The following is a 27,478-nucleotide window of genomic DNA, read 5'->3' as shown; positions in this document are numbered from 1 at the left end:
GTAGCTTTAATCGGACCACTATTTTTATTATTCCACTATGAAACGTGATGTGAAGGTGGTTCGGTTAAGAATTCAATTATGTAACTGGTTGCTCAGCAAGACTAAAAAACAGAAGACTGCAGGACCCAGGAGATGCACTGCTTTATGATTGTAGGATCACAATATAGGGAATTTGTATCCACTAAGAATCCCTGATTTGGGGGGTTCATCTAGCCCCCTATTCCCCTGGACAGGACAAGGTATTTTCTCTGTCCGATTGTCCAATTTCACATTTCACTACTAAAGAACAAAAGGGTTCAGGCCAATCTGGTGAATGATTCAGTAGCCACAACAGAAATAAATTATTCTGCAACTGCTAATCCTTTGCTTAATGCAAATTTCTGTATAAAGCAGCATAACAAATAATCTATAATCTAATTATCTCAATGACTAAATGTAAACCTGCCTTTATCATTAAAATGGTGAAGACCAAGCATAGCGTTTGCCAAGAGATGCACATTCATCCTTAAGGATCGGATAAAAAACAAATCTGAAAGATAAAAGTTTTAAACATTGCTTGAGGTGTCCATATAGCCTAATTCTTTATCGGCTGCTCCTTTGACCAGTCACCACAGTTAAGATACCACCCCCGTCTTTCTATCCTTCTGATATAGTCTCTGCCTCAGAAAAGCCTTTTTGATTTTCAACCCTCCCCATCATCAATGCACTGGGACCTGTCTTGACAAAGTTGACAGTCAGCCAATGTACTCTTTACTGCTCATCTGGATGAATCAATGGTACATACTTGAACTTCTTTATAATATTAAAATCTACTACATACTTTGTTCAGTACCACTACATGAATACACATGCTGTGAAATGCGATTGCTTGTATGTTGTGTATCTCCATGTAATATCAGTGTATCAGAGCGCACAGATTCGGCGGCCCTGCGCGTCACTGCGGAGGAGGAGCCCCAGCTGTTATTACGCACGGCGTCGCTCCCGGTCGCGGGTGTCCGCGCTGCTGTGTGTTTGTGTTTTTTTCAAGAGTAGTGTATTATCCACCCCCAAGATGGCCGCTGCAGCCCCCAACCTGGACGACTCGAGCCGGACTGGTGGCGGGAGCGGCGCCGCCAGCGCCCTCGTAAGCGATGGGGACTCGGAGGAGGCCGAGGATTTCACCTCCTCCTCCCACTGCTCGGAGCTGTCTCGCCGGCAGAACGAGCAGAGGAAGCTCGGTCTCTTTTGCGACGTTACGCTGGCCTTCAGCAGCGGGGCGGCGACCGGCTCAGTGCAGAGCTGCGAGTTCTCGGCTCACCGCTCGGTCCTGGCAGCCGCCACCGACTACTTCACCCCGCTCCTGGGAGGGCAGTTTTCCGAGTCGCTGTCCGGTCGGGTCGAAATGAAGGAGTGGAGCTCCGAGATGGGGCCTGACCCCGAGACGGTGGAGAGCGTCATTCAGTACATGTACACCGGGGAGATACGGGTCAGCACCTGCAATGTGCACGAAGTGCTGGAGTTGGCTGACAGGTGAGGCAGACACTGACACACCGCGCTTTGCCTTCTCTTGTGCGGTGTGTGAGGGACCGAGCCTGCGTGCTGCAGAACAAGGTTATTCGGCACGCATTGCCAGTGCTAGTAGTACTGTATCCCGCACAGGCTGTAGCAAAAATGTGTGGCTGCACTTCCTCTCCTGTCTAATGTGCTAGACGGAAATATGTATTTAGCTGTGGGAACTTATCCATTTTGGGAAATGTGTGTGCAGCTTGAAATGCATATCTGTAATTGCGGTGAATTGGGACTTTGACAGTGCATTACAACAACAGTTAGCCTAAAACACACAATCTGCGCTTCTCTGAATGCTTTTGTTTTCATTCATTAATCCGCGGCAGCATTGTTGCTTATTACAGCTTTAATTATAGAGGCGAGTGTCTTTCAGCCGTATCCGCCAACATGGTATTTATTATTATTATTAATAATAATAATAATAATAATAATAATATTTATTTGTTGGCAGACGCCCTTATCCAGGGCCACTTACAAAATATAAGCGCAATACAAAGTGCAAGAATACACTTCAGTACAAGGCATAAAACATTACAAATTCAAATATACATAATACAGTGAAATTCAAAGCATAATCCATAATGGTAAACCTGCCAAACCTGAAATGCCGTTTCTTATCGAATGCTATCCAGTAATGGGCAGCTCTCTTTAAACTTCAGCGTCAGATCTGTAATTAATATTAATCTGTAATTAATATTGGCGCAGGAGGACTGACCAGTTCCAGTCAAGGCCGTGTTCTGGAGGTTTTCTCTTTGTTATTCACTCAGTTGCCTCCACTTGGGAAGACCCCAATCCATCCCCTTTGTTCCCCCTGACACATCAATTCATTGTTACAGTTTACATTAATTCTATACAGTAATTAATTTGCAATAGACGTTGATCCACATTAAGCAGAAAGCAAATGTATCCAATTTGGATAATGGCTCATATATGTCTATTCAAATCCACTCAAGATTGATGAGCATTAAAGATGAAAGCCTGTTAGCTTAGCCCAGCTGCATCTCCACTGCATCCTTTACTACAAAATTAGTTTTTAAAGTCTTCTCGCTTCTCTCACAACCTAGTTTTTCTTCATGTTTGGTATTTCTGGTTACTGACTATCTGCTTGTTACACTAACATTTAAAGGTCATTTCAGGGTTTTATGCCCCCTATATATTTTTCCATTACCAGTTCACTTAAATATATAGGCTATTAAAACAAACAAACTAAAACATCTCTATGTATTTTCCCAGTTTGATGCAGATCCACATTATGACTGCATGCTGCTGTAGGCTCAGTAACCCATAGCACATGTATGATACCAATCGAATGGGGGCAATGTCCTGAGGAATCCCCTCCTGTCCTCTGCTATCCAACCCTGGTGCTGCTTTGCCCAGTTGTGTGCCGCCCCCATTGATTTCCCAGCGGAACCGGACAGTAGATGCAGATACATTTTTAATATTCAGTTTGTATATGCCCACATGCATGTTTATGCATATTGTGATCCTTCCAAAGAAACAAGCCATCTAGATCAATATACCTTTATAGCATATTAATGCAAGAATCTAATTCAGCTCTTTCTTGGAGGTGTGAGTGTAGATGACTGCAGATGATTGTCTTAAAAAATATATATATATTAAAGAAAAAATGTATCTAGAGATTGCACTTTTTATTTATTTTTATTTTTTTTCCATCCAAGGTTTCTGCTACTGCAGCTCAAGGATTTCTGTGGTGAGTTCCTGAAGAAGAAGCTGAACCTTACCAACTGCGTGGCTGTGCACAGCCTGGCCCACATGTATTCCCTGGACCAGCTGGCCCTGAAGGCAGCCGACATGATCCGCCGCAACTTCCACAAGGTCATCCAGGACGAGGAGTTCTACACATTGCCCTTCCACCTGGTCCGTGACTGGCTGTCGGACGCCGAGATCACGGTGGACGCGGAGGAGGTGCTGTTTGAGGCCATTGTCAAGTGGGTGCAGCGCATCCCAGAGGAGCGCGAGAAGTACTTTGAGGAGCTCTTCAAACTTCTACGGCTGCCCCAGGTCAAGCCCACCTATCTGACACGAGTGGTGAAGGCGGAGCGGCTGGTGGCGGCGAGCGAGGCCTGCCTGAAGCTGGTGTGCGAGGCCGTGGAGGGTCACGCCATCCGCTTTGAGAACCTCAAACCGGCCGACCTGGAGTTCTGGGCCTCTTACATGGCCGCCTTCCAGCCCCGCTTCGGCCAGAACATGGACGTGATCATGGTGGTTGGGGGTGTCTCGGAGGGGGGGGACTACCTTAGCGAGTGCGTGGGTTACTTTGTGTATGAGGACCGCTGGGTCAACCTGCCCCACATCCATAACCACCTAGATGGCCATGCCATTGCCACCACCGAATCGCACGTCTATGTAGCTGGGTCCATGGAGCCAGGCTTCGCCAAGACAGTGGAGCGCTACAACCCCAACCGCAACACCTGGGAGCAAGTAAGCAACCTCACCACCCGCAAGCACTCCTTCGGCCTCACCTGCATCAAGGACATCCTGTACAGCATTGGCGGCCACGGCAACTTCAGCCCCGGCTTTAAAGACGTCAGCGTGTACGAGCCTGAGCAGGACAAGTGGCACAACCTGGAGTCGGCTCCCAAGATCCTGCGTGACGTCAAGGCGGTCAGTGTGGAGGACCGATACGTCTACATCACTGCCCGCACTCCCGTGGACTCTGACAATGACGACGGGCTGAAGACCATCACCACGCGCTACGACACTGAGAGCCGGCAGTGGACGGACGTGGACTCGCTGCCGCTCATCGACAACTACTGCATCTTCCAGATGGCCGTGGCGCCCACCAACTTCTACCACACCGCCTCCTGTTGCCCCAAGAGCTACGAGGTGCGCGACGAGGCTGCCCGGCAGAAGATCAGTGGCCGCATTTCCGACGAGATCCTGGAGAGCCTGCCGCCGGAGGTCACCAGCATAGAGGGCGCCGCCATCTGCTACTTCGCAGATGACGTGTTTGTCATCGGTGGCTGGAAGAACAGCGATGACGTGGACAAGCAGTACCGCAAGGAGGCCTACCGCTACTGCGCTGAACGCAAGCGCTGGATGCTGCTGCCGCCCATGCCTCAGCCCCGCTGCCGCGCAACTGCCTGCCATGTACGCATCCCCTACCGCTACCTGTACGGCTGCCAGCGCTACCCCATGCCCCAGAATCTGGCCCGCCAAAGGGACCGCATGCAGCAGATGCAGCAGCTGCACCGCCGCACCCTGACTCTGCGACGCCAGTTGCAATCCCAGATTGAGTGCTGAGGTGCTTTCCCCTCGTCATCCCTTCAAAACCACGCAGTCTGATGGGTTTACACCTGCATTTTATTTTTTCATTTTATTTAATGAACCATAGAAGTCACATTTAGGTCTGTGATTGGTGTGACTGGAGAGAACAAAAGGTCAAATCTCCATGTGTGGAGAAAATGGGACATGGTGATAATGTGAATAGTCATGTACAGTGTCCAAGATCTGACTCCAGTATTTCATGCACAGACAGTTTAAATATATATTTTTTGTATATATACCAGTATATATATATATAATACACTTTATTTTATTTTTCTTTACTTTCATGGTGTAAAAATCTTAATGTCTTGCCAGGCCGGGACTATTCTTATTAAGATCTGTTTTAAAAGATCAACAATTAGTCAAGATGATGTGTGTTTCCATTCCATTGCTTTAGGATCTACTGTGAACTGACATTCCATCTTCAAATACTGTATTCATATTTACATTCCATTCCACTAGTATCACAAATTATGTTTGCAGACATCACACTTTGTGAACTTCCTTCTTCTCTCTGCAGTGATCTTCTGATTCTTACATTCTGTCTCTCTCTCTCTCTCTAAAATCTACAGCCTGTTGTGGGTTGGTGTGAACAGAAATGCAATTTCTTTCCACAGGCGATAGAACTCGCTTGCACTTAATATATTTGTCTTATCTTTCTATTTTTATGTTTGTGATCCTTGAGTTATGGAAAAGCTTTGGTGAAACATCTGAAGTTATTGTTTTTGTTTAGTTTAGTTTGTTTCTTACTCCCCATTAAGATCGGCACTGCTGTTCAAGGGGAGAGAGTGTGTCATGCTCTCGGTTAGGACAGTATTTCTTGCAGGGTAATGTTGCAGACTTAAAAGGTTTCACAGATCCAGTGTTATTTTAGGAAGGGAAATCCAAGACTAAGGTTAATCTAGGTTTGTGAAACCAGCTCCTACTGTAAATTATAATTTGTAAAAACTGTTGCAGACTTGGAAACCTCAAGGGTTCTGTACATTTCAACACATTGTTTGCCCAGACTGCATATTGAAAGCTGCACCCCTATACCCAAAACATTTCAAAACAAGGAAAGAATCAATATAATCGTGTACTTCTAGTATCTGCATATGCCTTTCTTCTACCAAACATTCCTTACAACCATTCCTTACAGCTCCCCCCCTCCCCGTCATTTCTCAATCCCAAATGTTTTCCCATGTGTTTTATCTTTTTAAATTGCAGACTCACTGGTGCATTGGGCAGTCTTAACAGGTGAGCTGACATTCCAGCCCCGCGTGTGGCTCCTGCTGAATCACATTCCATAGCGCATGTGGCTTCTGAAATTGCTGTTGGTGTTGTTGGACATTGCATTGCTGAGTACTGCTGCCTCTTGTTGGTTCTGTAGTGTATATGCACTCGGGTAGCAGATCCGGTGACTCTTAGATATTCAGCAGTGGCAGTGTTCCCATTTCAGGTGCTGCAGTTGACCCAAAACTGCTCCTTCTGTACTTTTATGTCCAAGGTGTTCAGTAGCAGGTGGCCCCATTACATTGCTAGTGATCTAAATGCCATTAAAGGTTGAGGAGATTAAAGCTTAATCTTGCATGACTTTTTCACGTTTGTATATATATATCATGATCCTCGTGGTGGGTCTGTTTTTATTTCCCACTGCAAGTTTTGTGGGGACATCTGCACCCCCCCAGCTGAAACTAGGGTCCAGTTGATGTAGTATTGCAGTTTGCTGTGAAAAAAAAATAACTTCACCTACAGAGTAGGCTTGGTTGCTGCATTTTATAATACCACAATAGGGACAGATCAGATTAACAGTTAATATTTCACTCTGTTGCACTGCTCCCTGCCTTTGGATTACCACCAAACATTGTCTTGTTCGCAAGTTGATCTGTGCAGAGCTGATCCACGGGATGATTTGGTTTTGCACACTTTCAGGACATCTGTTTCTGTAGCCCTGGCGATAGGCATATCTGAGGGGAAGGTGCACTGTCCTGGTTTTCTGATTGGACCTCCTAAGATTTCGGCTGACCAATGTAACCCCCCCCCCCCCCATCTATGGGTTTGTGCACCTTAGAACTAAAGTGTAAGTCGATTTTGCATATAAGCTCTTACTAAACCATCTCAGAGTCCAGTTGTGACTGCTGCACAGTCGTTTGTTCATGTATGGGATCGGCCTATTGCAGGAACTGTTTAATCTGGTGCTTCTGCACTTTTCTTGGCGTGTCTGATGAGCTGTATGTGTAAAAGACGTGCAGTGCTTCAGATGCAGGCCAGACCTAGTTTCTGATTTCATTAGGGACGAAGAAGGCAGTATTTCTGTGTGCGCATAGTCTGGTAGGGTTTGAGTAAACACTAATTTTAGCTGTCCACGCACAATAGGCTGAAAAGCCTCTTCTGTCTTTTTATTTTTGTATCACTTCTGTTCTATCTTCCAGGACTATAAGGGGTGTGAAAAAATCTCAGGTTGTCAGTATCAGTTTATGCTCTGGGCTGTTTGACATCTATCCCCCTGTCACTGAAAGCTCAATCAGTGCGGTCCAAGAAGTCATGGATAATAAATGTCTTAATCGCATGTTTTAAGGATTCTCTCCTTTTGGAAGACTGTCTTTATGTTCTCTGAAGCAGTGTTGTTGTAAACCCATAAGGACTGGTTGCTTCAAAGTCCATGTTGATGTGTTGCCAGGGCGATCTTGTGTAGTAAGCTACATTCCTGTTCATATTTTGTAAGTAGGACTCCTTACACAGATAAGCAAAGAGCTGGGAAAAAAAACACTAAATGTGAAACTGTATGCAGTTTTGGTTAATAATAAAAACTGCTGTCTAAAAGATGCATATTTTTTTGCCTTGCATGTATTTTCATTGCAGAGAGGTGATGCTTGAATTGCTTCATTTGCAATAAAGAAGTCTTTTTTTGTTATTATGTCTGTTGTTCTTTCCACTTGTGTACAGAAAGCCGTGGTTCAGTGTTGCTTTCTGTCATGTTCGTTCTGTATGAAACACTTGGAAACATCAGCTGCTACAACATTTCCTTAGTGAACGTAAGGTTCCCTATGCCTCTGGGCATTTTAGGTGATCTGTACACTATATTTATACCTTATAAAACGAGAGCACAATTAAAGTGTACGACAAGGGCCATCTGCTCCTGCAGTACCAACAAATGTGAAAATGCTTGACGACCAAGGATGCACATTTTAGCCTAAATAAACAACCAAAACCCTCCGATTTAACCAAAAAAGGACCAAACCCCGACTGAACAATTTAACGATTGAATGAGCTTTGTTATAACAATGGTGGCCTGAAAGGATGAAGCAAGCATCCTTTTCATGAAAAATACATATTTTTAATTAACATGAGAGACCATTCACTGACTGTAATGTGGAAAACAGTTTCTGAATAGATTATTAAGATGGCTGATTCTCACCTGAAAATGGCATGGACCTCTTTCATAAAATTAATACTATAAATACTAGAACTTACAGGCTGGATTATGGCATCATGATCAGATGAGGTGAGACATCATTATTATTTATTTATTTATTATTATATACATTTGAATTGATAATTTCCAATAATCAGATTAAAAAAGAATCTGTAATAAGTGACAGTCTGGTTCCTGTAATTCTTGATATCAGCAATTGTATTTTTGATATCAACAATTGTATTCTTGATATCAAAAATGCATACTAATTAACATCCATTGACATGTAACTTAACCCTTTACAGTCCGCCACATTATTTTCAGATCATTATAAAAAGATGTATCAAATAAGTTTATCAAAACATAAATAATAAAATAAAATATAGAAACTGGAGACGAGGAACTTTCAAACAATGTCCGACTCCTGTATGTCGGGTCTTCCTAGCCTGAGCTACAGGCTGGCGAAATCGGCCATTTCTCGTAGTGTACAGGACTAATTTGCATCTGCTCGAGTTTTTGTTTCTACTGTCAGCCAATTAGCCCTTATAATATGACAGGCCACAACTTGTTCTTTCATTTGATATAGGAGAAATGCATATGGTCCAAAAATTAGGGAAAATGCCAGTAGACAATGGCAATACCACTGAGGTTGTTCAGCAGTGAACAGGGCAGTGTCAGACATTAACAATGTGAGGATGCCAGTCTGAGTTAATCATCTACTGGGGACTCTTCCGAAGAAGGAGTAACTATAACACGGAAAGCAGTTGAAACCGGGTGTTAATTAGTATGCATTTGTGATATCAAAAATAGAACCGGATGTTAATTGGTATGCATTTTTTATATCAAAAATAGAAACCGGTTGTTAATTAGTATTCATTTTCTATATCAAAAAAAGAACCGGATGCTATTTATTATTCATTTTTGATATCAAGAATTCAATTTCTGATATCCAAAATACAATTGAATTCTTGATATCAGCAATTATGGATTATATGTCACAACGGCTTGCCATACATATAGCTCAGCTTTGAGGACCACCTGGGTAATAGCTGACACATGGACAGTTTTTCCCATCCTGGCCGTGGAGCTCCTTCAAAGATAGCATTGGCCTCTGGGTGGCTTCTCTGACCACGGACCTCCTTGCCCAGTCACTCAGTTTCACTTGGAGTCATGGTTGTGCCAAATTATTTTCCTTGATTTATATAATGGATTAAACTGCTACAGGGGATGTTCAAAGTTTGGGATATTTTTTTATATTGCAACCCTGACTTGTGTTTTTCCAGAACTTTCTCTCTGACTTGTTTTAAAAGCTCCTTGGTCATAATGGTGTGGTGGTTACTCTCTGACATATTCTGGGGCCTTCCAGAAACGGGTGTATTTAAGACTTCTGAAGGCAATTGTCTGTACCACAGCTTATTCAAGTGTGTCATAGCAAAGGGGCAGAATACATATGCAAGACTTCTCAGATGTTTATTTGTATATAAATCCAACATCAACATTCTGTAATACTTTGTGTAGATCCCAAGGAAATCAATGTTAGTTCCAGATTCCAGATTGTAACATAACAACATGTGAACAAGTCCTTGGGGGGTGAATATGCAATCCACTATATATTGTATTTCTACAAACATATTTTCTAAAGATGATCAATAAAACTGTGTATAAAAAGGTGTATTTTGTGCGTGCAGAATTCCATTGTAAGTTAAACTAAAAACATGCTCTTTAAATGAGCGTTCTACCCTACGACTATGGTAATACTACAGTAAATCATGAGCTGTGTGTGTGTGTGTATTATATATATTTATGACATGACAATACGCTGCGTGAATTCACCTAAATATACGGAAACTAAGAGGGAAATTGTGCTCTCTGGTTCTGTGCTGTACTGTGAGCAATTCTGAGGCCAAACGTTGAAATGATATTTGATTAAGTGGGGAGGGCTTGCTGGCTCCTTCGCTTGTACTCTTTATATTTGCTCGGAAAGGGCGGGAGTTGGCGGCGGACACATTAAGCGGCGCACCGGAGCGAGTGCGGACGGCGCAGGGTTTGTTCTTCCGGACGTTTACTTTCTTCACCGTTGCGTCAAGATGCATAAAAAGCGACCTAGCAGCGACGGCGACAGTGGGAGTGTAAAGAGAGCCTGTAAAGAGATCGCAGTTGATGTAATGTGTATACTTGTTGATTTGGGATCGTTACGAAAATGGCTGTGTTCACGACACATTAGGCACAGGCCTTTGATTCCTGTTCCCAAGCTGTCCGCACTACGTCTGCAAAGTAGCCGGCAAAAGTGTCGTGAACGCAGCCACGGGTTTACTGTAATGGGAGTACAGTACATGGGGGAGTATATAAATGCTCGCTAGATTAATCTTGTTGTGTAGGGACGTATCCACTTCTACAGTGATCTGTATGGACGGATTTGTATCGATTTACAGAATTTTGGTCTACGGAAAGACTTGAAATGGAGGGACTGTTGTATACATATATTTACTAAAGCTTAAAAACTGCCTCGGTGGCTTGTGTGTGGCGGGGGACTCGTTTTTCAGACACACGAGTTTCTCTTTTGTATGCCCAGAGATACTATAAAAACAGTGGGCTTTCCCACCGGGAAGTCACATTTGTTGATTGTACGTAGCCTATATAATAATACGCCTCAGTCTTGTGCTCATGGATTTTCAACTAGACAGGACTTCGCAGGTAAAGCCTTGTTGTCTTTCCAGGTGAAAACATTGCTTGTTGAAATAATGCTTATATGTTAAGGAGGGTTGTCTCTAATACAATCCAGGTGCATCGTTTTAAAAGAAGACTTTCATTATGTAATGTGGGGGGGAAAGCGTCACCGGAACTTTCTAATCCCATCATGCACCGCTTTGGCAGAGACGGAAGGAAGGGGCACTTGACAGTTTTGTTTGGAGAGCTGATGGTTGGGTTTTACATGTTTGGGTTGTCATTTCCCGCCCCCTCAACCATAGTATTTATGGATATTTGTATATTTGTTTTTTGAAGTATTTATTAAGCAACAGCGTCATACTGATAAATGGTGAGTTATTATTATTTTGTTTTTTGTAAGTAAGCGCTAATTCTCTTCATGTGCATGTGTCAGTGTTAACAGCCGGGTACCTTGGCTTTTTTCAATATGTTTTTACAGAAATCGTTTATTTGATTTTCCATTAAGCAATGCAAACTATAGAATATCACAATACAGATAGTAGAGGTAAAAAAAAAAAGTTGCGCTGGCAAGCGTTAGATTTAAGCTAGTTTTATATAGCCTACTTATGTATTTATATGCTTTCAGTATAATGTAAATATTGCATTGCGATCCTCAGTCTTGTGCATGTAGTACATCTATCGATATTTGCCATATTGCGATAATATTCATGTTTGTATAATTGTGGATCAAACATGTCTGACACCAATACCAATACGAATTAAAATGACAAGCTGAACAATCATTTACTCTCATTTAGGTAAGATTTAAGTAACCGTAAATTCTTCAGTATGAAAAATGAGCTGGCTGTTAATGTTCATATGTTGTTAAAGTATTGTCAATTTGAATATTCTTGATTTAATTTAACTTTGTTTTCATTGCATACTGTAATTTGATGCATGTTGAATTATACAGTACGTTCAAGGTTTACACACACATTTGGAAGTGACTGTCGTCAGTGTGTAGGAGGGGGTTTCACTAGGTTGCCAATTACCCTGGCACTGGCCCTGTTTCAACAGGATAAATAATATAGCATGTCAAAGAGATCTGCAGTATTACAGTTCTATTGAGTTGCATTCAGCAGTGACCCCCAGTTTAAACAGATTTTAACCATTACGTGCAGTCTATTAGTCCAGTGCTATTAATATGTCATGTCTGTACTGCTGCTCTTGGTTTTACACACCTGGTGTCATCTTCGTCTTTTCTGATTCCAGCCAGGGCTAGCAATAGGTTGAGTCCTATATCCTTCTACATTGACGTAGCAGTGCAAAAAAAAGCTAGATTGCAATAGTGGGATCTTTCACTTAAAGGCATTTGTCATTTTTTGTTTGCTACGAAAACAAATTCGTCCTAGGCTAATAACTTTCTATTATTGATTTGTGCACTTAGGTTGTCCAGTTTGCTAATTTTAGACATTTTTGGAAGAAAGCATATTATTTCCAAAATAGCACTTATCAGTCCGAGAGTGAACCAAGACTATGGTAAGGGTTATAGAACAGTTTGTCTGTTGTACATGTGGTCTCCAACATAATGCAGGTCAGAGTGCATAATGCAGTGTCAGGGGGCATAAAGACCAAAAGTGGAGAGCACTGCAAAAGGAATTGTAAAGCTTGGACAAAAGATCTGACCATTCTGCAACTTTCCAAAACTGTTGAGTCAGAGTAATTATTTCTACAGACGTTGAAGTGGCAGAATCTCTGATGGTATTTTCACTTAGGAAATTAATACCTGTATGTCAATCAATGTTTATTTACTATAGTGCCCTTCACAGGTTAGCCACAGAATGCGTTGCAGATTTGAATATAGACAGACAAATAAAAGTGTGATGAAGCACACTTTGTAGCAGTCCTTTTCATGCTTGACTCAGTGCTGTTTAAGCATCTTCATTGACAGATCAGTATTTTGCCTTCCATTGATTTATGAAGTTGAAAAAGCCATCTTCAGGACAGCCCATTTGGTTATCCAAATGTACCCTATTTTCCAATTTAATTATTTATGGACTACAATCCCCATTTCTCTTTTTGGGCTTATTTAAAAACATTTTTTAACATTTTTTGCTGATCTAACATTAAAATGTTTCGCTCCATGTAAAGTGCGGACCATTTAACAATTGACACAGTCACAATATAAAACAATGTTTTTTGATATAGCCATGTTATAAAGGGCTAATATATGCATATAATGAAGTTTGGACTTGCATGCTAGTGCGCATGGGAGAACCACTGTGGCGGCTGAAAGTTGATCCTGATCAAATGACAGTGTAAACACAACACCACTGATCATGATAAAATGTTCCAATGCATTTCATCCAAATCAGAAATGACAGTGAAAATGCACCTATTGATCTACACATGCTACCCCACAACTTCCAAGTGAAAACAATATTCTAGAAAATTTATTTAAAAAAAAACAAAAAAACTGAAAATTGGTTGGGTAAGTTTGCATGGTTCAACCTAAGGGAACGCCCAACTACACAATGCAAGTTCCACGTTTTGTCGTGCAGACTTGTTTGTTATATTACATCCTCGATGGGGCAAGTGAAAATGTAACCTATCGGAAACAATCAATCAACCTACAAAATATTCAATCCCATTTACCATATTTGGCACTCTGCATTCTTTCTCAAGTTTGTCTGCACCCCCCAGTCAATGGTTCTGATTGGGACCACTCCGGTACCTCGTTTTGTGCCACGACACCACTGCTTATAACCATACATCAGACATAACCCCCCCACCCCCCAGTCAGAACCTGTTGTCCACCTCCTAAATTAGCTCAGGTGTAATCAAACCCCTTTAAAATCACACACCAAGTTAAGTGACCTCCACTTGTGTAAAATTGTAGTTATTCACATGATTTCAGGATACATTCAGCAGTCCCTGTAGGTACCCCCTGCTCGGTAGTGCATTTCAAAGATTTGAAGATTGCTGTCCGTTAATACCCCCCAAGGACGTTCACAGAGCTTGAACAATTTTGTAAAGGCAAATGGTCAAATATTGCCAAATCTAGGTGTGCAATGTTGGTAGAGACCTATCCCAACAGACTTGCAGCTGGAATTGCTGCCAAAGGTGTTTCCATCAAGTATTAACTCAATGGGTGTGGAGACTTATCCAATTATATTTCAGTTTTGTATTTTTAATATAGATTTTTTGATTATTAAAACTTTTCCCTTTAACAGTGTGTAGTGTATAGATAAGTGGAAAAAAAAAATCTTGAAATGCATGAAACTCTGAGGCACTGACACAACAAAAGGTGAAAAAGATAAAGCAGCGTAGACTTTACAGACGCTGTATGTGACTGCAGTGAGGGAAGATGAGACTAGCATGCTGCATGTACCTCACATAACAGTGGTTCACCAACTTTTTCCCATTGCGTCTTGACTATTTGTGATGGTGGACAACTACAACATACTTTTTTATTGTATATAGAACACAGGCACTTGTACAAAGGAAAGATCCACTATCAATGCAGAACACTTGAAGCATTCTTTATTTTTAAAATATGCATGGGATATAATTAGGATTGGGCATAGGATGAGAAATGCTATTGTAAGAAATGTGCTGTGTAAGGAATCCATAGGACCACAGTGAATCAGTAAGATGTCTATTGGATAAAAGTAATAAAATAATATGGAGAAACTGGTGACGGATATGGAGGATTCCCCCACTCAGCTTCTGAGCCCCCGAGTAAAATGGGTGCAATTATTTATAGGTCAAGACCTCAAAAGTGAACAAAGAAAAGTCTATATAGGAATAATTATGAATAATCAAAGAATATTTATTAAATACTGATTAATATGCAAAATCTAACATTATATTGGCTACTGAATAATCAGCAATATAGCTAATGAGTAGATATGTCAAACCCCCTGGTACATTTCCATCTCACCACTTCTGTAACCTTTTGGATGACTCTCAGAAACAGCAGGAAGGTTTGTTATCAATATAGCCATGTTTACCTCATTCTCTGAAAGTGTCAAGGCAAGGGAAATCAAATGTTATGAGAACTGAGTATCTCTGTCTGCTACAGACTTCTCAGACACAAAAAGAAAAGCAGATACAGATACAAAAGGAATTAATTTGGATAAACCCAATATAGTTGCTGATCAATACTAGACATTTTTACATTATGGACCAGCACCAAATGTGCTATGCACCTACAAAGCTGCACTGGTGTTTAGGAACCACTACCTTCTAACCCTTTTATATTTTTGGTTATCAGTTGATTTAATCCATTCATCAGCTGCACTATTTAGTTAGTGCCTGCACTGTGTCGTTTGGTCTGATAACTGCTGGTTCTGCTGTCCAGATGTACCCCATCACCTGGATACCTCACCAGATGAGGACTGTCGTATCATTTTGTTACCACTTGAAAAAGTATGAGGTCAGAACCCTCACACCGTCCGCCTTTCTGCACGTTCCCTCTGGATATTTTCAGTTCTCGCTGAGAGTATTCCCATTCATCCAAATCCAAATCCAGTCCTGCAAAACAGCTTTTTCATGAAATAATCTGATGCTGAAAAGGGTTTGTCAAAACAGATTTTGATCCCTGTTGGAAATCCCTCTTCGGATGAACTACCTGATGCAAAGCAATGACCTCAGACTCTGATCTCTGAGCTCCTCACTTTCCTGTTTTTTGGCTTAAGAGGGTGTAATGGCGACTTCCATCTTATAAGTCAAGACTGAAGCACAACATGGATTTGGAAGAATATACTCCTCATAAAATCCTACCTTCACTATTCCATGTAGTCTCATCCCTGTACAGCTCCCAACACACACACACACACACGCACACTCTTTGGTTCATCCATTGTGTAGACAGATGTGTGAAGTGTGCACAAAACCAAAGCACACTGAGAAAATAGCTCTCTTTGGGCACAAAATGAAGGTGTGAATCCCATTTTAAGAACAGAAGTGTAAACTGAAAAATTGATACATGAGTTACCATTAATTCCTTAAAATAGCTTTATATTTGATGCACATTACACTTTTTTTTTTCAGTGTTTGCTTATATTTTAATAGGGTATACATCTTCATTTTTTGTATCTTGAGGATATAAATAGACACTAGTTGTTCCACATACAGCCATTTGTTTCAGCTGCCTGCATTGCACACTGCTTTGTTATGGTAATTGACAGTGACACTGTGGTTTGCTCAAAGCTCATTGTTTAGCTCTCTGCATGAGAAGTGAACATTTATTATAATGAATATATGACAAAGTAGGGACCTCTCCCATTAGCTTTATTTGGTACCTTGTGTCTGTAATGATTATGGCTTTAAAATATGCATAACTGCCTGCATTTATATTTTTGAGAACACGATTGTATCAGATGCGCAAAGTCTTGATTTACAGAGATTTTAAATAAAGATGAATACACTGTTACGGTACCTCTAAATTACCACAGTGCAGCAGGAAAAGACATCCTTTTCAGAAGAACAAACCATAAACTCAGTGTTTTATTACAGCAACTAGTTACTTATAATACATATGTGCTTGGCTTCAGATTCCCCACTTCTTAGTTACTTTGCTCCCATTACTTCCCTTGCATCACCCATGTGTGTGTATGTATGTGTATGTATGTATGTTTGTGTGTGTAATTGCATGTTTTACTTTTGTGCTGAATAGGTGTGTTTGCTTTTCTGTTGCAGGTTCCAGAACTTGCCAAATCCACAGTGCGCATCCAGGACAGGAAGAGAGTGCAGGAGATTCTGCAGTCCATTCACAATGGAGGACCCAGCAAACTGCAGGTGTGTCCCCGTTCAGAGGCCGTTTTCTGAAATGGCCTATTGCACACCAGCACCTCCCTGTGGCTTCTTGGGTATCCCTCATGGCAGTTCCAGCTGCATCAAAACCTGAGCTGATCTAATAGCAGGGCTGTGGGACGTTCTGGGAGTGCAGTGCAAAATGACTGCATTGTATTAATGGCGTGGTATCCAGAAAAAAAGAGAGGCTTTGGCTGATTCCTCCTGAAGAATCACAGAGTTGTCAGTGGTGGGCGAACTTCAGTAACTGGTGAAAAATTGCATATTTCATAGCAGTGGACTACCCCAGTTTTCAGTCTAGCAGTGATGGTAACAGCAGCAGCAGCTTCAGTTAGCACATGCTTCTCAAACTGAAGAGGTGAATAGGTTGCCCCCCCACTCCTCTATGTCCCAGGTTTTAATGCCAACCCTGTTTGTTGCCAATTTTTTGGGGTCTTTCCCAGTAACCAGGCAGGACTGTGTGTGATTCGCACTTTCGAATCAAAGAGAGCTTGTGTCTCTGCTATGTTTGTCACCAAGATCACATTTCAGGATTCTGTGGTTTTAAACCAGGAAGCAAACCACATGAAAAAATCCAGTTTGTGCAACTGCTGATTTAAAGAAAGGTGAGAACACACTAGTGCATGAACGTGTTGTTTCTTTTTTTGCCCCAGTTAAAGCAGAGTGTGTACCACTTTTTTCCTTTGCTACAAAAACACAGTCTGTTTACAGTGTGGGGAGAAATCAGAATTACAATCCACTCCATTGATTGCCTTTAATTTGGAGTCGGCGATAACGGGGTGGAGCAGCCAGCGCAGTGAACTGGGATGGCTGACACACAGCTGCACACAATTACACAATCAGCCCTGCTGTAATGAAATGAGCATACTGAATAGAGAGCCAAGTACACAGTGGAGAAAATGCAAGCACAGCTGAAGCTGCAGCAAGACCCTGCAGGGCCTGTTGCAGACACTCGCACAGGAGTTTGATATTGATGCGATGGGTGTGGAAGAGTAGTAGACAAACTGGACAATTTCTCTTGGCCAGGGCTCCATCTGATTGACATTATCCTTAATCCCAGTCACTGCTGTGATACTGTGTGGGATTGTGAATTAGATCTGAGTATGTTTTCATGGGGGTGAGATAGAAACTTGCAGTAGGAGTAGTTACTTCCACCCTGTTTTGCTAAATGGTGAGAGATAGTCACAGCTGTAGGGGATAAGCAATTTATGGAATGTCAACAAGTTCTGAGATTCAGCCTTTCAAATCTAAGACATTAGACATCTAAGAAATTAAAAATGTTCTCTATCATGTCAAGCAGATCTTCAGCAATGACTGGGGAAAAAATAATCATTTTTTACTCAGTGATACTATTTCCAGTAAAGTTCTGATAGTTGCTTGTTTGTAATCCAACAATCCAGGTTTGTATTCTAATATCCATCCATCCATCCATCCATCCATCCATCCATCCATCCATCCATTTTCGAAACTGCTTATCCTGGCTAGGGTCACGGGGAGCCGTAGCCGATCCCAGCAGGCATAGGGCGCAAGGCAGGAATACACCCAGGACGGGACACCAGTCCATCGCTGGGCAACACACACGGGGCAATTTAGCGAGACCAATCAACCTAACCCACATGTCTTTGGACGGTGGGAGGAAACCAGAGTGTCTGGAGAAAACCCAAGTGGACACGGGGAGAACATGCAAACTCCACACAGACAGGCCCCCCCGAGCCAGGACTCACACCCGGGACCCTGGAGCTGTGAGGCAGCAGCGCTAACCACCGTGCTAATAAATAATTAATTTCTGATCACTCCAGTCCCTCTGGCATCACAAAAAACGAGCAACCTTTTACTACAGTGTAAATCACAAATGTGTGGCAGGAAAGTTGAATTAGTTCCTCGGTAGCCTGTGCCGTCTTTGATACATAATGCATAATCGTCCTGGTGCCATTTTATCCAGTTAGGAATGCATTACAATATAAAAAGTAGTTGTGCAATCAACCAGAAAATATGCTGTATTACTCATGTTTTATGCATGTAACGATTAAGTGAGAAGCCAGCCATCCATCATTCTGTGTACCATTTAAGCAACCTGTCATCTTAAAAGGTCTCTACCCTTCACTCAGTAAAAGCTATCTGTCCTTCTCTAACAATACTTCTCACTCTGTGCTCTATTCCAAAGCCATGCCCAGACTCATCTTAATTCAGAGGAATTCTTCTTGGCAACCCCGGACCTCTCTGTGGCTGATCTGTCTCTTTCTGATAAATATCAGGGCTCCCGTGTGTGAATTACAAACCAGATAGCATCATTAGCTGCCATTTGAAGTCTTTGTTAATGATGGCTTGACATTTTCGTTTTTTTTTTCTCCTTTATTTTTAAACCAGCTCCCTCATATAAAACCAGATTCTTAATATCTGCTCTGCCTTGCGATGCTACACACTGATGTCCATTTAAGCCTGATTTCCTCGCTAGACTTTTTATGGTACATAAGTGCAATACAAAGTGCAAAAATACAGTGCAGTTCAAGGCATAAAACATATTACAAATTCCAATTTACATAATACAGTGCAATTCAAAGCATAATACATTTTACAAATTCCAGTTTACACAAGTGTATACAATATATGGGGTCTTACATCTTGGATTGTAAAAGCTAATAAGTGCAGACAAGATGTTAGTAGGTCATAGTCAAGAGCCAGGGGAAGGGAGCATAGAGGAAATCATAATAAACAATACGAGTATGAGTAATGGCGGGCAGGTAGTAGTTGATCCCATAAGGTTATGGAGGGAGCCAATCATTCTGTCTTGCTTGTTTGCTTTCTAGTATTAATTGATCCCAGAATATATTATTGTTATTTTTATTATAATTATTTAATTTCACCCTTTGGGCAATTTGGATATCATGTACACTCACCTAAAGGATTATTAGGAACACCATACTAATACTGTGTTTGACCCCCTTTCGCCTTCAGAACTGCCTCAATTCTACTGATTGATTCTATTGATTCAACAAGGTGCTGAAAGCATTCTTTAGAAATGTTGGCCCATATTGATAGGATAGCATCTTGCAGTTGATGGAGATTTGTGGGATGCACATCCAGGGCACGAAGCTCCCGTTCCACCACATCCCAAAGATGCTCTATTGGGTTGAGATCTGGTGACTGTGGGGGCCAGTTTAGTACAGTGAACTCATTGTCATGTTCAAGAAACCAATTTGAAATGATTCAACCTTTGTGACATGGTGCATTATCCTGCTGGAAGTAGCCATCAGAGGATGGGTACATGGTGGTCATAAAGGGATGGACATGGTCAGAAACAATGCTCAGGTAGGCCGTGGCATTTAAACGATGCCCAATTGGCACTAAGGGGCCTAAAGTGTGCCAAGAAAACATCCCCCACACCATTACACCACCACCACCAGCCTGCACAGTGGTAACAAGGCATGATGGATCCATGTTCTCATTCTGTTTACGCCAAATTCTGACTCTACCATCTGAATGTCTCGACAGAAATCGAGACTCATCAGACCAGGCAACATTTTTCCAGTCTTCAACTATCCAATTTTGGTGAGCTTGTGCAAATTGTAGCCTCTTTTTCCTATTTGTAGTGGAGATGAGTGGTACCCGGTGGGGTCTTCTGCTGTTGTAGCCCATCTGCCTCAAGGTTGTACGTGTTGTGGCTTCACAAATGCTTTGCTGCATACCTCGGTTTAAGCAAAATTGCTTAAATCACCTTTCTTTCCCATTCAGACATTCAGTTTGGAGTTCAGGAGATTGTCTTGACCAGGACCACACCCCTAAATGCATTGAAGCAACTGCCATGTGATTGGTTGATTTAGATAATTGCATTAATGAGAAATTGAACAGGTGTTCCTAATAATCCTTTAGGTGAGTGTATACCTCATTGTAACTTGATTGGTGTAAGGATCAGTAATTAATACTGTGTAACTCTTGTATTTCAGGTGATTGCTGATTTCGATATGACTCTCACCAAGTTCGCACACAATGGCAAGCGCTGTCCAACCTGTCACAGTGAGTACAGCTCAGTCTGCACCTCTCAAATCTGTTATTTCTAACATTCTAACATTAATACAAGCTTGAGGTTATATTAATGACATGTTTTAGATCCCTTAAGTCATCATTAAATATGATCCCTTTCCTGAGGTTGTAAAAGTGCCATGTCACATGTGATTCTTGTGTAATCCCTACCTGAACAAAGACTGGTACAGAGCTACATTGTACACTGTCTGCTATTGCAGATCAGATCACAAGCACATTTAAAGTTACATGTAAAGCCTGCAGGACTGTATCTCCTCCTTTGCAGACTGATCTATTACATGGTATTGTAGTCACTTCCTTCTTGAAACCACATCACACTACTTAGTTCTGTTTATACATAGTTCTGTTAATGCCATAATAGCATTGGGACATAATTCAAAGGGGTGGGAGCACTGAAAAAAAGCTTTGTTTACATGGTTTTCCCATGCACTTGTATATCAAATGAGTTGACATTACAGCATCTGTGACTTAACAGTCTTAACAGCGTAACAGTGAATACAAAATGCCAAAATGATCCTGGAATCGTCATTGGCAGGGTATATATTACAATTTTAGCCCTTTGTTCATTTTGACTAGAGGTTTGTTTTAAAGGAAAAATAGCCTGAATAAATACTTTGACTTCGTGCTGTGTACTCTGGTTCTGTTGTTACAACTGTCTGGTGGCACCATGACTTCATGTTCCTCTAGGAATGTGATCAGGATCTAACCCACTTTTACCGACACTTCAAAAAACAATGCCTTTTCATGACCCCTCACACTAGGGCTGGGTGGTGTTTGACCTGCAAAGACACCGAGGTGGAAAAATCTTTACATTTTCAAGTTTTGCGTATTGGTTTCAGTTGCCCTTATATCTGTATGAGCCAAATCAGAACCAGGTTGGTCTTTTCCTTTGAAGCCGATGAACTGAATACTGTTTTCACTGTGGGAGATGTCTCCTTGATAATGGAGAACGTGGAATGCCCATTGGCACTGCAGAACAGACGCATTGTGGGTGGCCCGGTCAATGCCCTTACGAACTGTTGAAAACCTTAGCAGTGGTCTGACTGTTGAGCTGAGACCAGACAACTCACTTCTTCTGTATTTGTTATGTTGTAGATATCATGGAAAACAGCACTGTTATTAGTGAGGAGTGCAAGAAACAGGTGAGTGCCCAGAAGGCCAGAAACGGACTTAAAGACCCTTTGCAGCACTCTGTCCCCACCAATGGGTGGACTGGAGCACAACAATGATTTTCCTTTCCTCTCACTGCAGCTCCAAGGACTGCTTGACAAGTACTATCCCATAGAGATTGATCCCAAACGCACAATCGAGGAGAAGACACCAGAAATGGTGAAATGGTAAGTTTAAAGGTTAAAGCAGTTGGGGTCCTGAGTGGAGCATCTGGTCTCCCAAAACACCGGCTGCATCTTTGCTTGGGGTTGCTGCTTTGGTCAGATGCAGAGTCCCATCTGTAGAAATGGGAAATGAAATCCTATCCATAACACAGCCTTGATTTTCTGTGAAAGCATGGGAGTCTGTGTCTGAACAGAGAGACCCCTGTTTCTACCCTGTACCTTGAAAGGCTCTGGATATAAACCTTTTGTTTGGTTACAGGTGGAATGAGGCCCATGACCTCCTGATCAGCCAGAAGATTCAGAAGGACAAGCTGGTTTTGACAGTTAGGGAGTCTGATGCAAGGCTCAGGTACGGCACGCTCAATATTTGATCAATGACATTGCAGTTAAACCATCGCCATGCTTAATATTTCAAACTTCAATAAACTTCAGATCTTCCACCAGTTTATTTTCCTAACAGTGTACATTATACATGGTTTGTGGTGCTTTGTATGTTATCTTCCATGTCATTTTCATTCTACAGGCTTTATTCTACTTGGAACAAAATATCATTTCACTGTAATTCCGACTTTGGGAAACTGCTGTAATGCTGTTTTATAATTGACCCTGGGACTGGATCTGGCTTCTGTTTGCTTAGAATGTCAGCTGCCTCACATCTCTAAGCATTATTATAATCTTAAGAAACTCAGCATGACTGTTTCTCCTCACTTGGCACTTTTTTAACCCTTATTGTTCTGTGTATCCATGCTACACAGAGACGGCTACAGGGTTTTCTTTGATGAGCTCAAGAAGCAGAGCATCCCCCTGCTCATCTTCTCCGCGGGGATAGGGGATGTGCTGGAAGAGGTTATCCGCCAGGCTGGGGTCTTCCATCCCAACGTCAAGGTCTTCTCCAACTACATGGACTTTGATGAGAGTGTGAGTCAGACAGACAGCGGGCTTCTGAAAACATGCCGTTTGCTTTGACATCTACCTGTTGCATCCACTGACTGCAAATTATCCTGGTGTTTAAACACTTGGGACTCCTTCCCTTGATCTTTTGGTTACATCTACTAGCCAGAACTAGCCAGGATGTAAAATGTTCCATAATCATTATACCACAACTGGGACAATTCAAAAGGGCAAGCAATTAGCATTTTAAACAAAACCAATTAAATTGGTGTCTTCTAACATATTTCCGCCTTAAAACTTGATATGTCATTTTAGCGATTAACAGAACTAATACCAGCAGATGTTAAGAGAGTTTATATAGAAATCATACTTGCTTATTCAGTTCTACCCAGCTGTCTCACCTTGTAATTTTGATTTCACTTTCTTATTGACAGCTATTTTTATCATTACTGAGACATGATGTGAACTGTCCACTTGATACTCAACTCAATATTGTCATGGAATAAGTATCAATTAGGAATGACAATTAGTTACAATTAGTTCAAATGCTCTCACGGAACACAAAGTTCCCCACACTGGTATACTAGCATAGAAATAAATCCTTCAAAACTCCAGTTTGAAAGCAGTTTCTATAAAGGGATATAAATACATTTCTAGCACTAACATGCAAGTATGTATATATTAACCTATAATTTCCTGCTGGGTAACAATTTAAGCTAGTAACTTCTGAAATGATTTCAAAGTAACAAAAGAGCAAGTAGAAAAATCGCAAGGAAGAAGTGTTTTTTAATGGGCATGAATATAGTGCCTGAATTTTTACCTTTATTTGATCAGTTTCTCCCCCCCCCCCACTGTGTGTTCAGGGGATTTTGCAAGCCTTCAAAGGGCAACTGATCCACACATACAACAAGAGAGAGGGAGCGTTGCTGAACTCCGACCACTTCCAGGAACTGAAGAACAAGCGCAACATCATCCTCCTGGGGGACTCCATGGGGGACCTCACCATGGCCGACGGGGTGCATAGCATGGAGAACATCCTCAAAATCGGCTACCTCAACGACAAGGTGGGCAGGGCTGCCTTGGACTGTAATCTTGAGTCACAGTGGGTATAGATGTGTTCGAGCTGAGGCTTTTGTTCGGTCCAAACATCATTCTTACTCACTTTCTGAGAAACCAATATGAGTAGACATGGGGGGGTTGAAGTCTGGGTTCAGAGTAGGAATAGGAGGAGGACAGAAACCCCTATGGCTTCCAGCCCAGGCGTGGCTGTCACTGTGACCCAGAGGGGAGCAGCCTGTGACTTGGCTGTGTTGTCTCCCTGCAGGTGGAGGAGAGAGAGGCACAGTACATGGACGCCTATGACATCGTACTGGAGAAAGATGAGACTATGGACGTGGTGAACGGGATCCTCAAGTACATTACTGCCAAGAACTGAGGGAGAGAGTGGCTGGGGAGGAGGAGGGCAAGGCAGAACTGGTACCCACCCTTCCTCATATGCACTTCAATGTGGACTGGTACATCCTGTAAGCTAGACCACATCCACCGTCACAACACATTCTGACAAACATTTGGAACCTGTGATTACGGGTCTCTGGAGGGGCACATCCACACTGGAGAGAACGGCTGGTCAGTACAGCACACTGGGGGCAGGTGATGTCTATTTTAACAAATTCCTTCCAGCATTTTGAGGTATAAAACCTATTGTTAATTACTGGTCACCGTGGTTAGTGATCTCACTGTTATGGTGTGGAATATATGAGGGGTTTCTTACCTTACTTGTGCGTACAGCCGTTGTTTCCCAACCTACTCCAGGTCTTTTAGGCTCTATCAGTCAGTGGTCAAATCTCAGATTTGAACCAAGGCAGCACTCAGGAAAAACCTGTATAATCCAACCTTTCAATCTATCTATCCATCCATGCGTTACATTTTTGGAGTGACATGTTTGTGATGTTTAAAGGCCTGACTATGGACAACTCTTTTTCTTTCTGTAATGCTCACGTATTCTTAAAACAATAAATATTCACAAATGCAGAGTTCTCAAGATGGAACAAACTCCATTATGTCACCTTGATTTAATAGTCTAAGTTCCATGTCCATTTTATTTTATTATTTTTAACACTCTTTTATGAAGGTCTATATAATGTAAATTATTGAATAAGGTTAAAGGGAGAGTGGAAACTATCATTTCAGCACCGGGACCTCTATGTTGACAGGCAGAAATGGAGTCTAATGCTAAATTAATAATTGTTCACAACAGGCAGCTATTTGTTTGGGTCTTTTTCTCTTCACACGTATCCAGAGGCAGTGTTAAACCATATTGTATCATTTTCTTTTGATCAGGTAGAATCCATTGTTTTTTTGTTTTTTACCACAAATGGTTCTCAATAGAGCCAGTGTCTTCCAGAAATTGCTGAACATTGCCTCAGACTACGGACAGAGTTTCTACAATGCTGAAATCAGTAACTGAGGACGAGTGGGCAAATTACAGACTTACTGCTAGTGACCTAGGCATAGGTTGGGGGGGTGGCGGGGGGGGACTTGTCTCCCTCAGTATTGAGAGAGCATCAGTTTGTTCCCCTCAATCATAGGCGTCCACTGCACTTTATGGAAGACACAGTCAATTCATAGACCTTATGTAACCTTGGCAGCACCCCCCACTTCTGAAACGAAAGTTACGCCACTGCCTTGTGGCATTTTGCTTTCCAGCTTTCGGAGAAGCACAGACACAAGTTTCTCAAGATTTAACCAGACTCCCTGTGTTGTGTTAGCTATCCCATGGATTTCAGTTGACACTCAATAAAGTTTCTCAAAATTTGGACAAATGTTAACCCCACAACGTTAGTTTATGTAGATTAATGTAATGTGTCCTAAACAGGTCAGTAATTTATATTACTGATACATGTATCTGCAATAAGAGCATTACTTAAAGGTTACAAGGAAGAAATGTAAGTATTCCATATTTTATATAACTGGATGTGTAGTCATATTGAGGATTATAAAGCCCTACTGTAGCTGGTGTGTTCTAAAGCTGACAATATTGGTTGTATACAAAACGTATTACAGATTACTATATTATTGGACTGAAAAATATTCTACACTGCTCATGGATGGGTGTCATTTTTTAAGAAAATATGTTTTGGTAATGTATATCTGAAATACAAACGTTTGAACTTTGTTATGCTACAGTTTTAAGTATATTAAGTACATGCCACAGGTTAGCAATCAGTCCAGTCAAACCCTAAGAGAGATCAGGATAAATGAGGAGGAGGTACTAAAGGGACTAGCAGAATTAAAAACCAACAAATCACCTGGCCAGATGGGATATTTCCAACAGTACTTAAATAAATGAGGGAAATTATTTATAGGCCGCTAACTAAATTATTCCAAATGACACTTAGAACAGGGGATGTGCCAACTGACTGGGAGACGGCAAATGTCATACCAATCCACAAGAAAGGAGACAAAACTGATCCAGGAAATTACAGACCAATCAGTCTCACCTGCATTACATGTAAAATGTTGGAAAAAATGATTAGACAGAAAATAGAGGAGCATCTTAATGAAAACCATATTCTTGGAGATAGTCAACATGGGTTTAGACGAGGCAGATCATGTCTTACTAATTTATTAGAATTTTTTGAACATATAACTGCAGCGTAGATCATGTGAAAGCATATGATATGATATACTTAGATTTTCAAAAAGCTTTTGATAAGGTTCAACACCAAAGACTGATCCTCAAATTGGAAGCTGTAGGCATTCAGGGTAATGTAAGTAGATGGATTATGAACTGGTTGATGTCTAGGAAACAGAGGGTGTCGATTAGAGGAGTCGCTTCTAACTGGAGTGAGGTTGTTAGTGGAGTTCCACAGGGATCAGTACTAGGGCCTGTGCTGTTTCTAATCTATATTAATGACCTGGACTCTGGGATAGTTAGCAAACTTGTCAAATTTGCAGATGTTACTAAAATATGTGGCTCAGCAGATACAATCTTGGCAGCACAGGTTATTCAAAGGGACTAAGATAATATTCAGTTGTGGGCCGACACCTGGCAAATGAAATTCAATGTGGACAAGTGCAATGTATTACATGGAGGTAACAAAAATGTCCACTATAATTACTCTATAGGAGGTACAGATCTAGATGAAGTAACGCATGAGAAAGACCTAGGAGTCTATGTGGACTCCTCACTTTCTCCATCCAAACAATGTGGGGAAGCAATAAAAAAGGCAAACAGGATGTTAGGGTATATTGTCAAAAGTGTAGAATTTAAAACAAGGGCAGTGATGTTCAGACTGTACAATGCGCTAGTTAGAGCTCATCTGGATACTGTGTACAGTTCTGGGCTCCACACTTCAAGAAGGATATTGCTGCTGTAGAGGCAGTTCAGAGGAGAGCAACCAGACTTATTCCAGGTCTGAAGGGAATGTCCTACTGAGAGACTGAGGAACTGAACCTTTTCACCCTGGAACAGAGGAGACTGTGAGGACTTGATCCATGTCTTCAAAATCATGAAAGGTAT

At 41.7% G+C, this 27,478-nt stretch overlaps 2 protein-coding genes across 4 annotated transcripts; both read left to right on the top strand.

The window, feature by feature from the left end:
* Positions 1-973: 973 nt before the first annotated feature.
* klhl11 (kelch-like family member 11) lies at positions 974-7,729 on the top strand. The gene is made up of 2 exons (XM_066698399.1): positions 974-1,509; positions 3,225-7,729. Exons 1-2 carry the CDS (start codon positions 1,052-1,054, stop codon positions 4,807-4,809), a joined length of 2,043 nt encoding a protein of 680 aa, XP_066554496.1. The 5' UTR covers positions 974-1,051; the 3' UTR covers positions 4,810-7,729.
* Positions 7,730-10,222: 2,493 nt separating this feature from the next.
* Positions 10,223-24,992, top strand: LOC136739903 (7-methylguanosine phosphate-specific 5'-nucleotidase). 3 transcript variants are annotated; one of them, XM_066698396.1, is made up of 9 exons: positions 10,223-10,389; positions 16,577-16,675; positions 20,635-20,704; positions 21,827-21,873; positions 21,983-22,068; positions 22,325-22,414; positions 22,821-22,983; positions 23,820-24,020; positions 24,281-24,992. In XM_066698396.1, the coding sequence occupies exons 1-9, from the start codon at positions 10,315-10,317 to the stop codon at positions 24,389-24,391; spliced, it is 942 nt and encodes a 313-aa protein (XP_066554493.1). In that variant the 5' UTR covers positions 10,223-10,314; the 3' UTR covers positions 24,392-24,992. The 3 variants fall into 3 exon arrangements, with proteins under 3 accessions (XP_066554493.1, XP_066554495.1, XP_066554494.1); XM_066698398.1 differs by lacking the exon at positions 10,223-10,389 and adding an exon at positions 11,109-11,264; XM_066698397.1 differs by lacking the exon at positions 10,223-10,389 and adding an exon at positions 15,145-15,311.
* Positions 24,993-27,478: the final 2,486 nt, after the last annotated feature.

This window comes from Amia ocellicauda, chromosome 3, assembly GCF_036373705.1.
Source record: "Amia ocellicauda isolate fAmiCal2 chromosome 3, fAmiCal2.hap1, whole genome shotgun sequence".
Lineage (NCBI taxonomy): Eukaryota > Metazoa > Chordata > Actinopteri > Amiiformes > Amiidae > Amia > Amia ocellicauda.
The sequence above is the reverse complement of the archived record's forward strand: the minus strand, read 5'-3'. Positions and strand labels throughout refer to the sequence as shown.

Bases quoted from the DNA above. Each gene is read 5' to 3' on its own strand.
- klhl11 (XM_066698399.1), top strand. From the start codon at position 1,052: ATGGCCGCTGCAGCCCCCAACCTGGACGACTCGAGCCGGACTGGTGGC. The intron at 1,510-3,224 runs GTGAGGCAGACA...TTTCCATCCAAG, and splicing joins GTGCTGGAGTTGGCTGACAG to GTTTCTGCTACTGCAGCTCA.
- LOC136739903 (XM_066698396.1), top strand. From the start codon at position 10,315: ATGCATAAAAAGCGACCTAGCAGCGACGGCGACAGTGGGAGTGTAAAG. The intron at 20,705-21,826 runs GTGAGTACAGCT...GTTATGTTGTAG, and splicing joins GCGCTGTCCAACCTGTCACA to ATATCATGGAAAACAGCACT. The intron at 22,069-22,324 runs GTAAGTTTAAAG...GTTTGGTTACAG, and splicing joins ACACCAGAAATGGTGAAATG to GTGGAATGAGGCCCATGACC.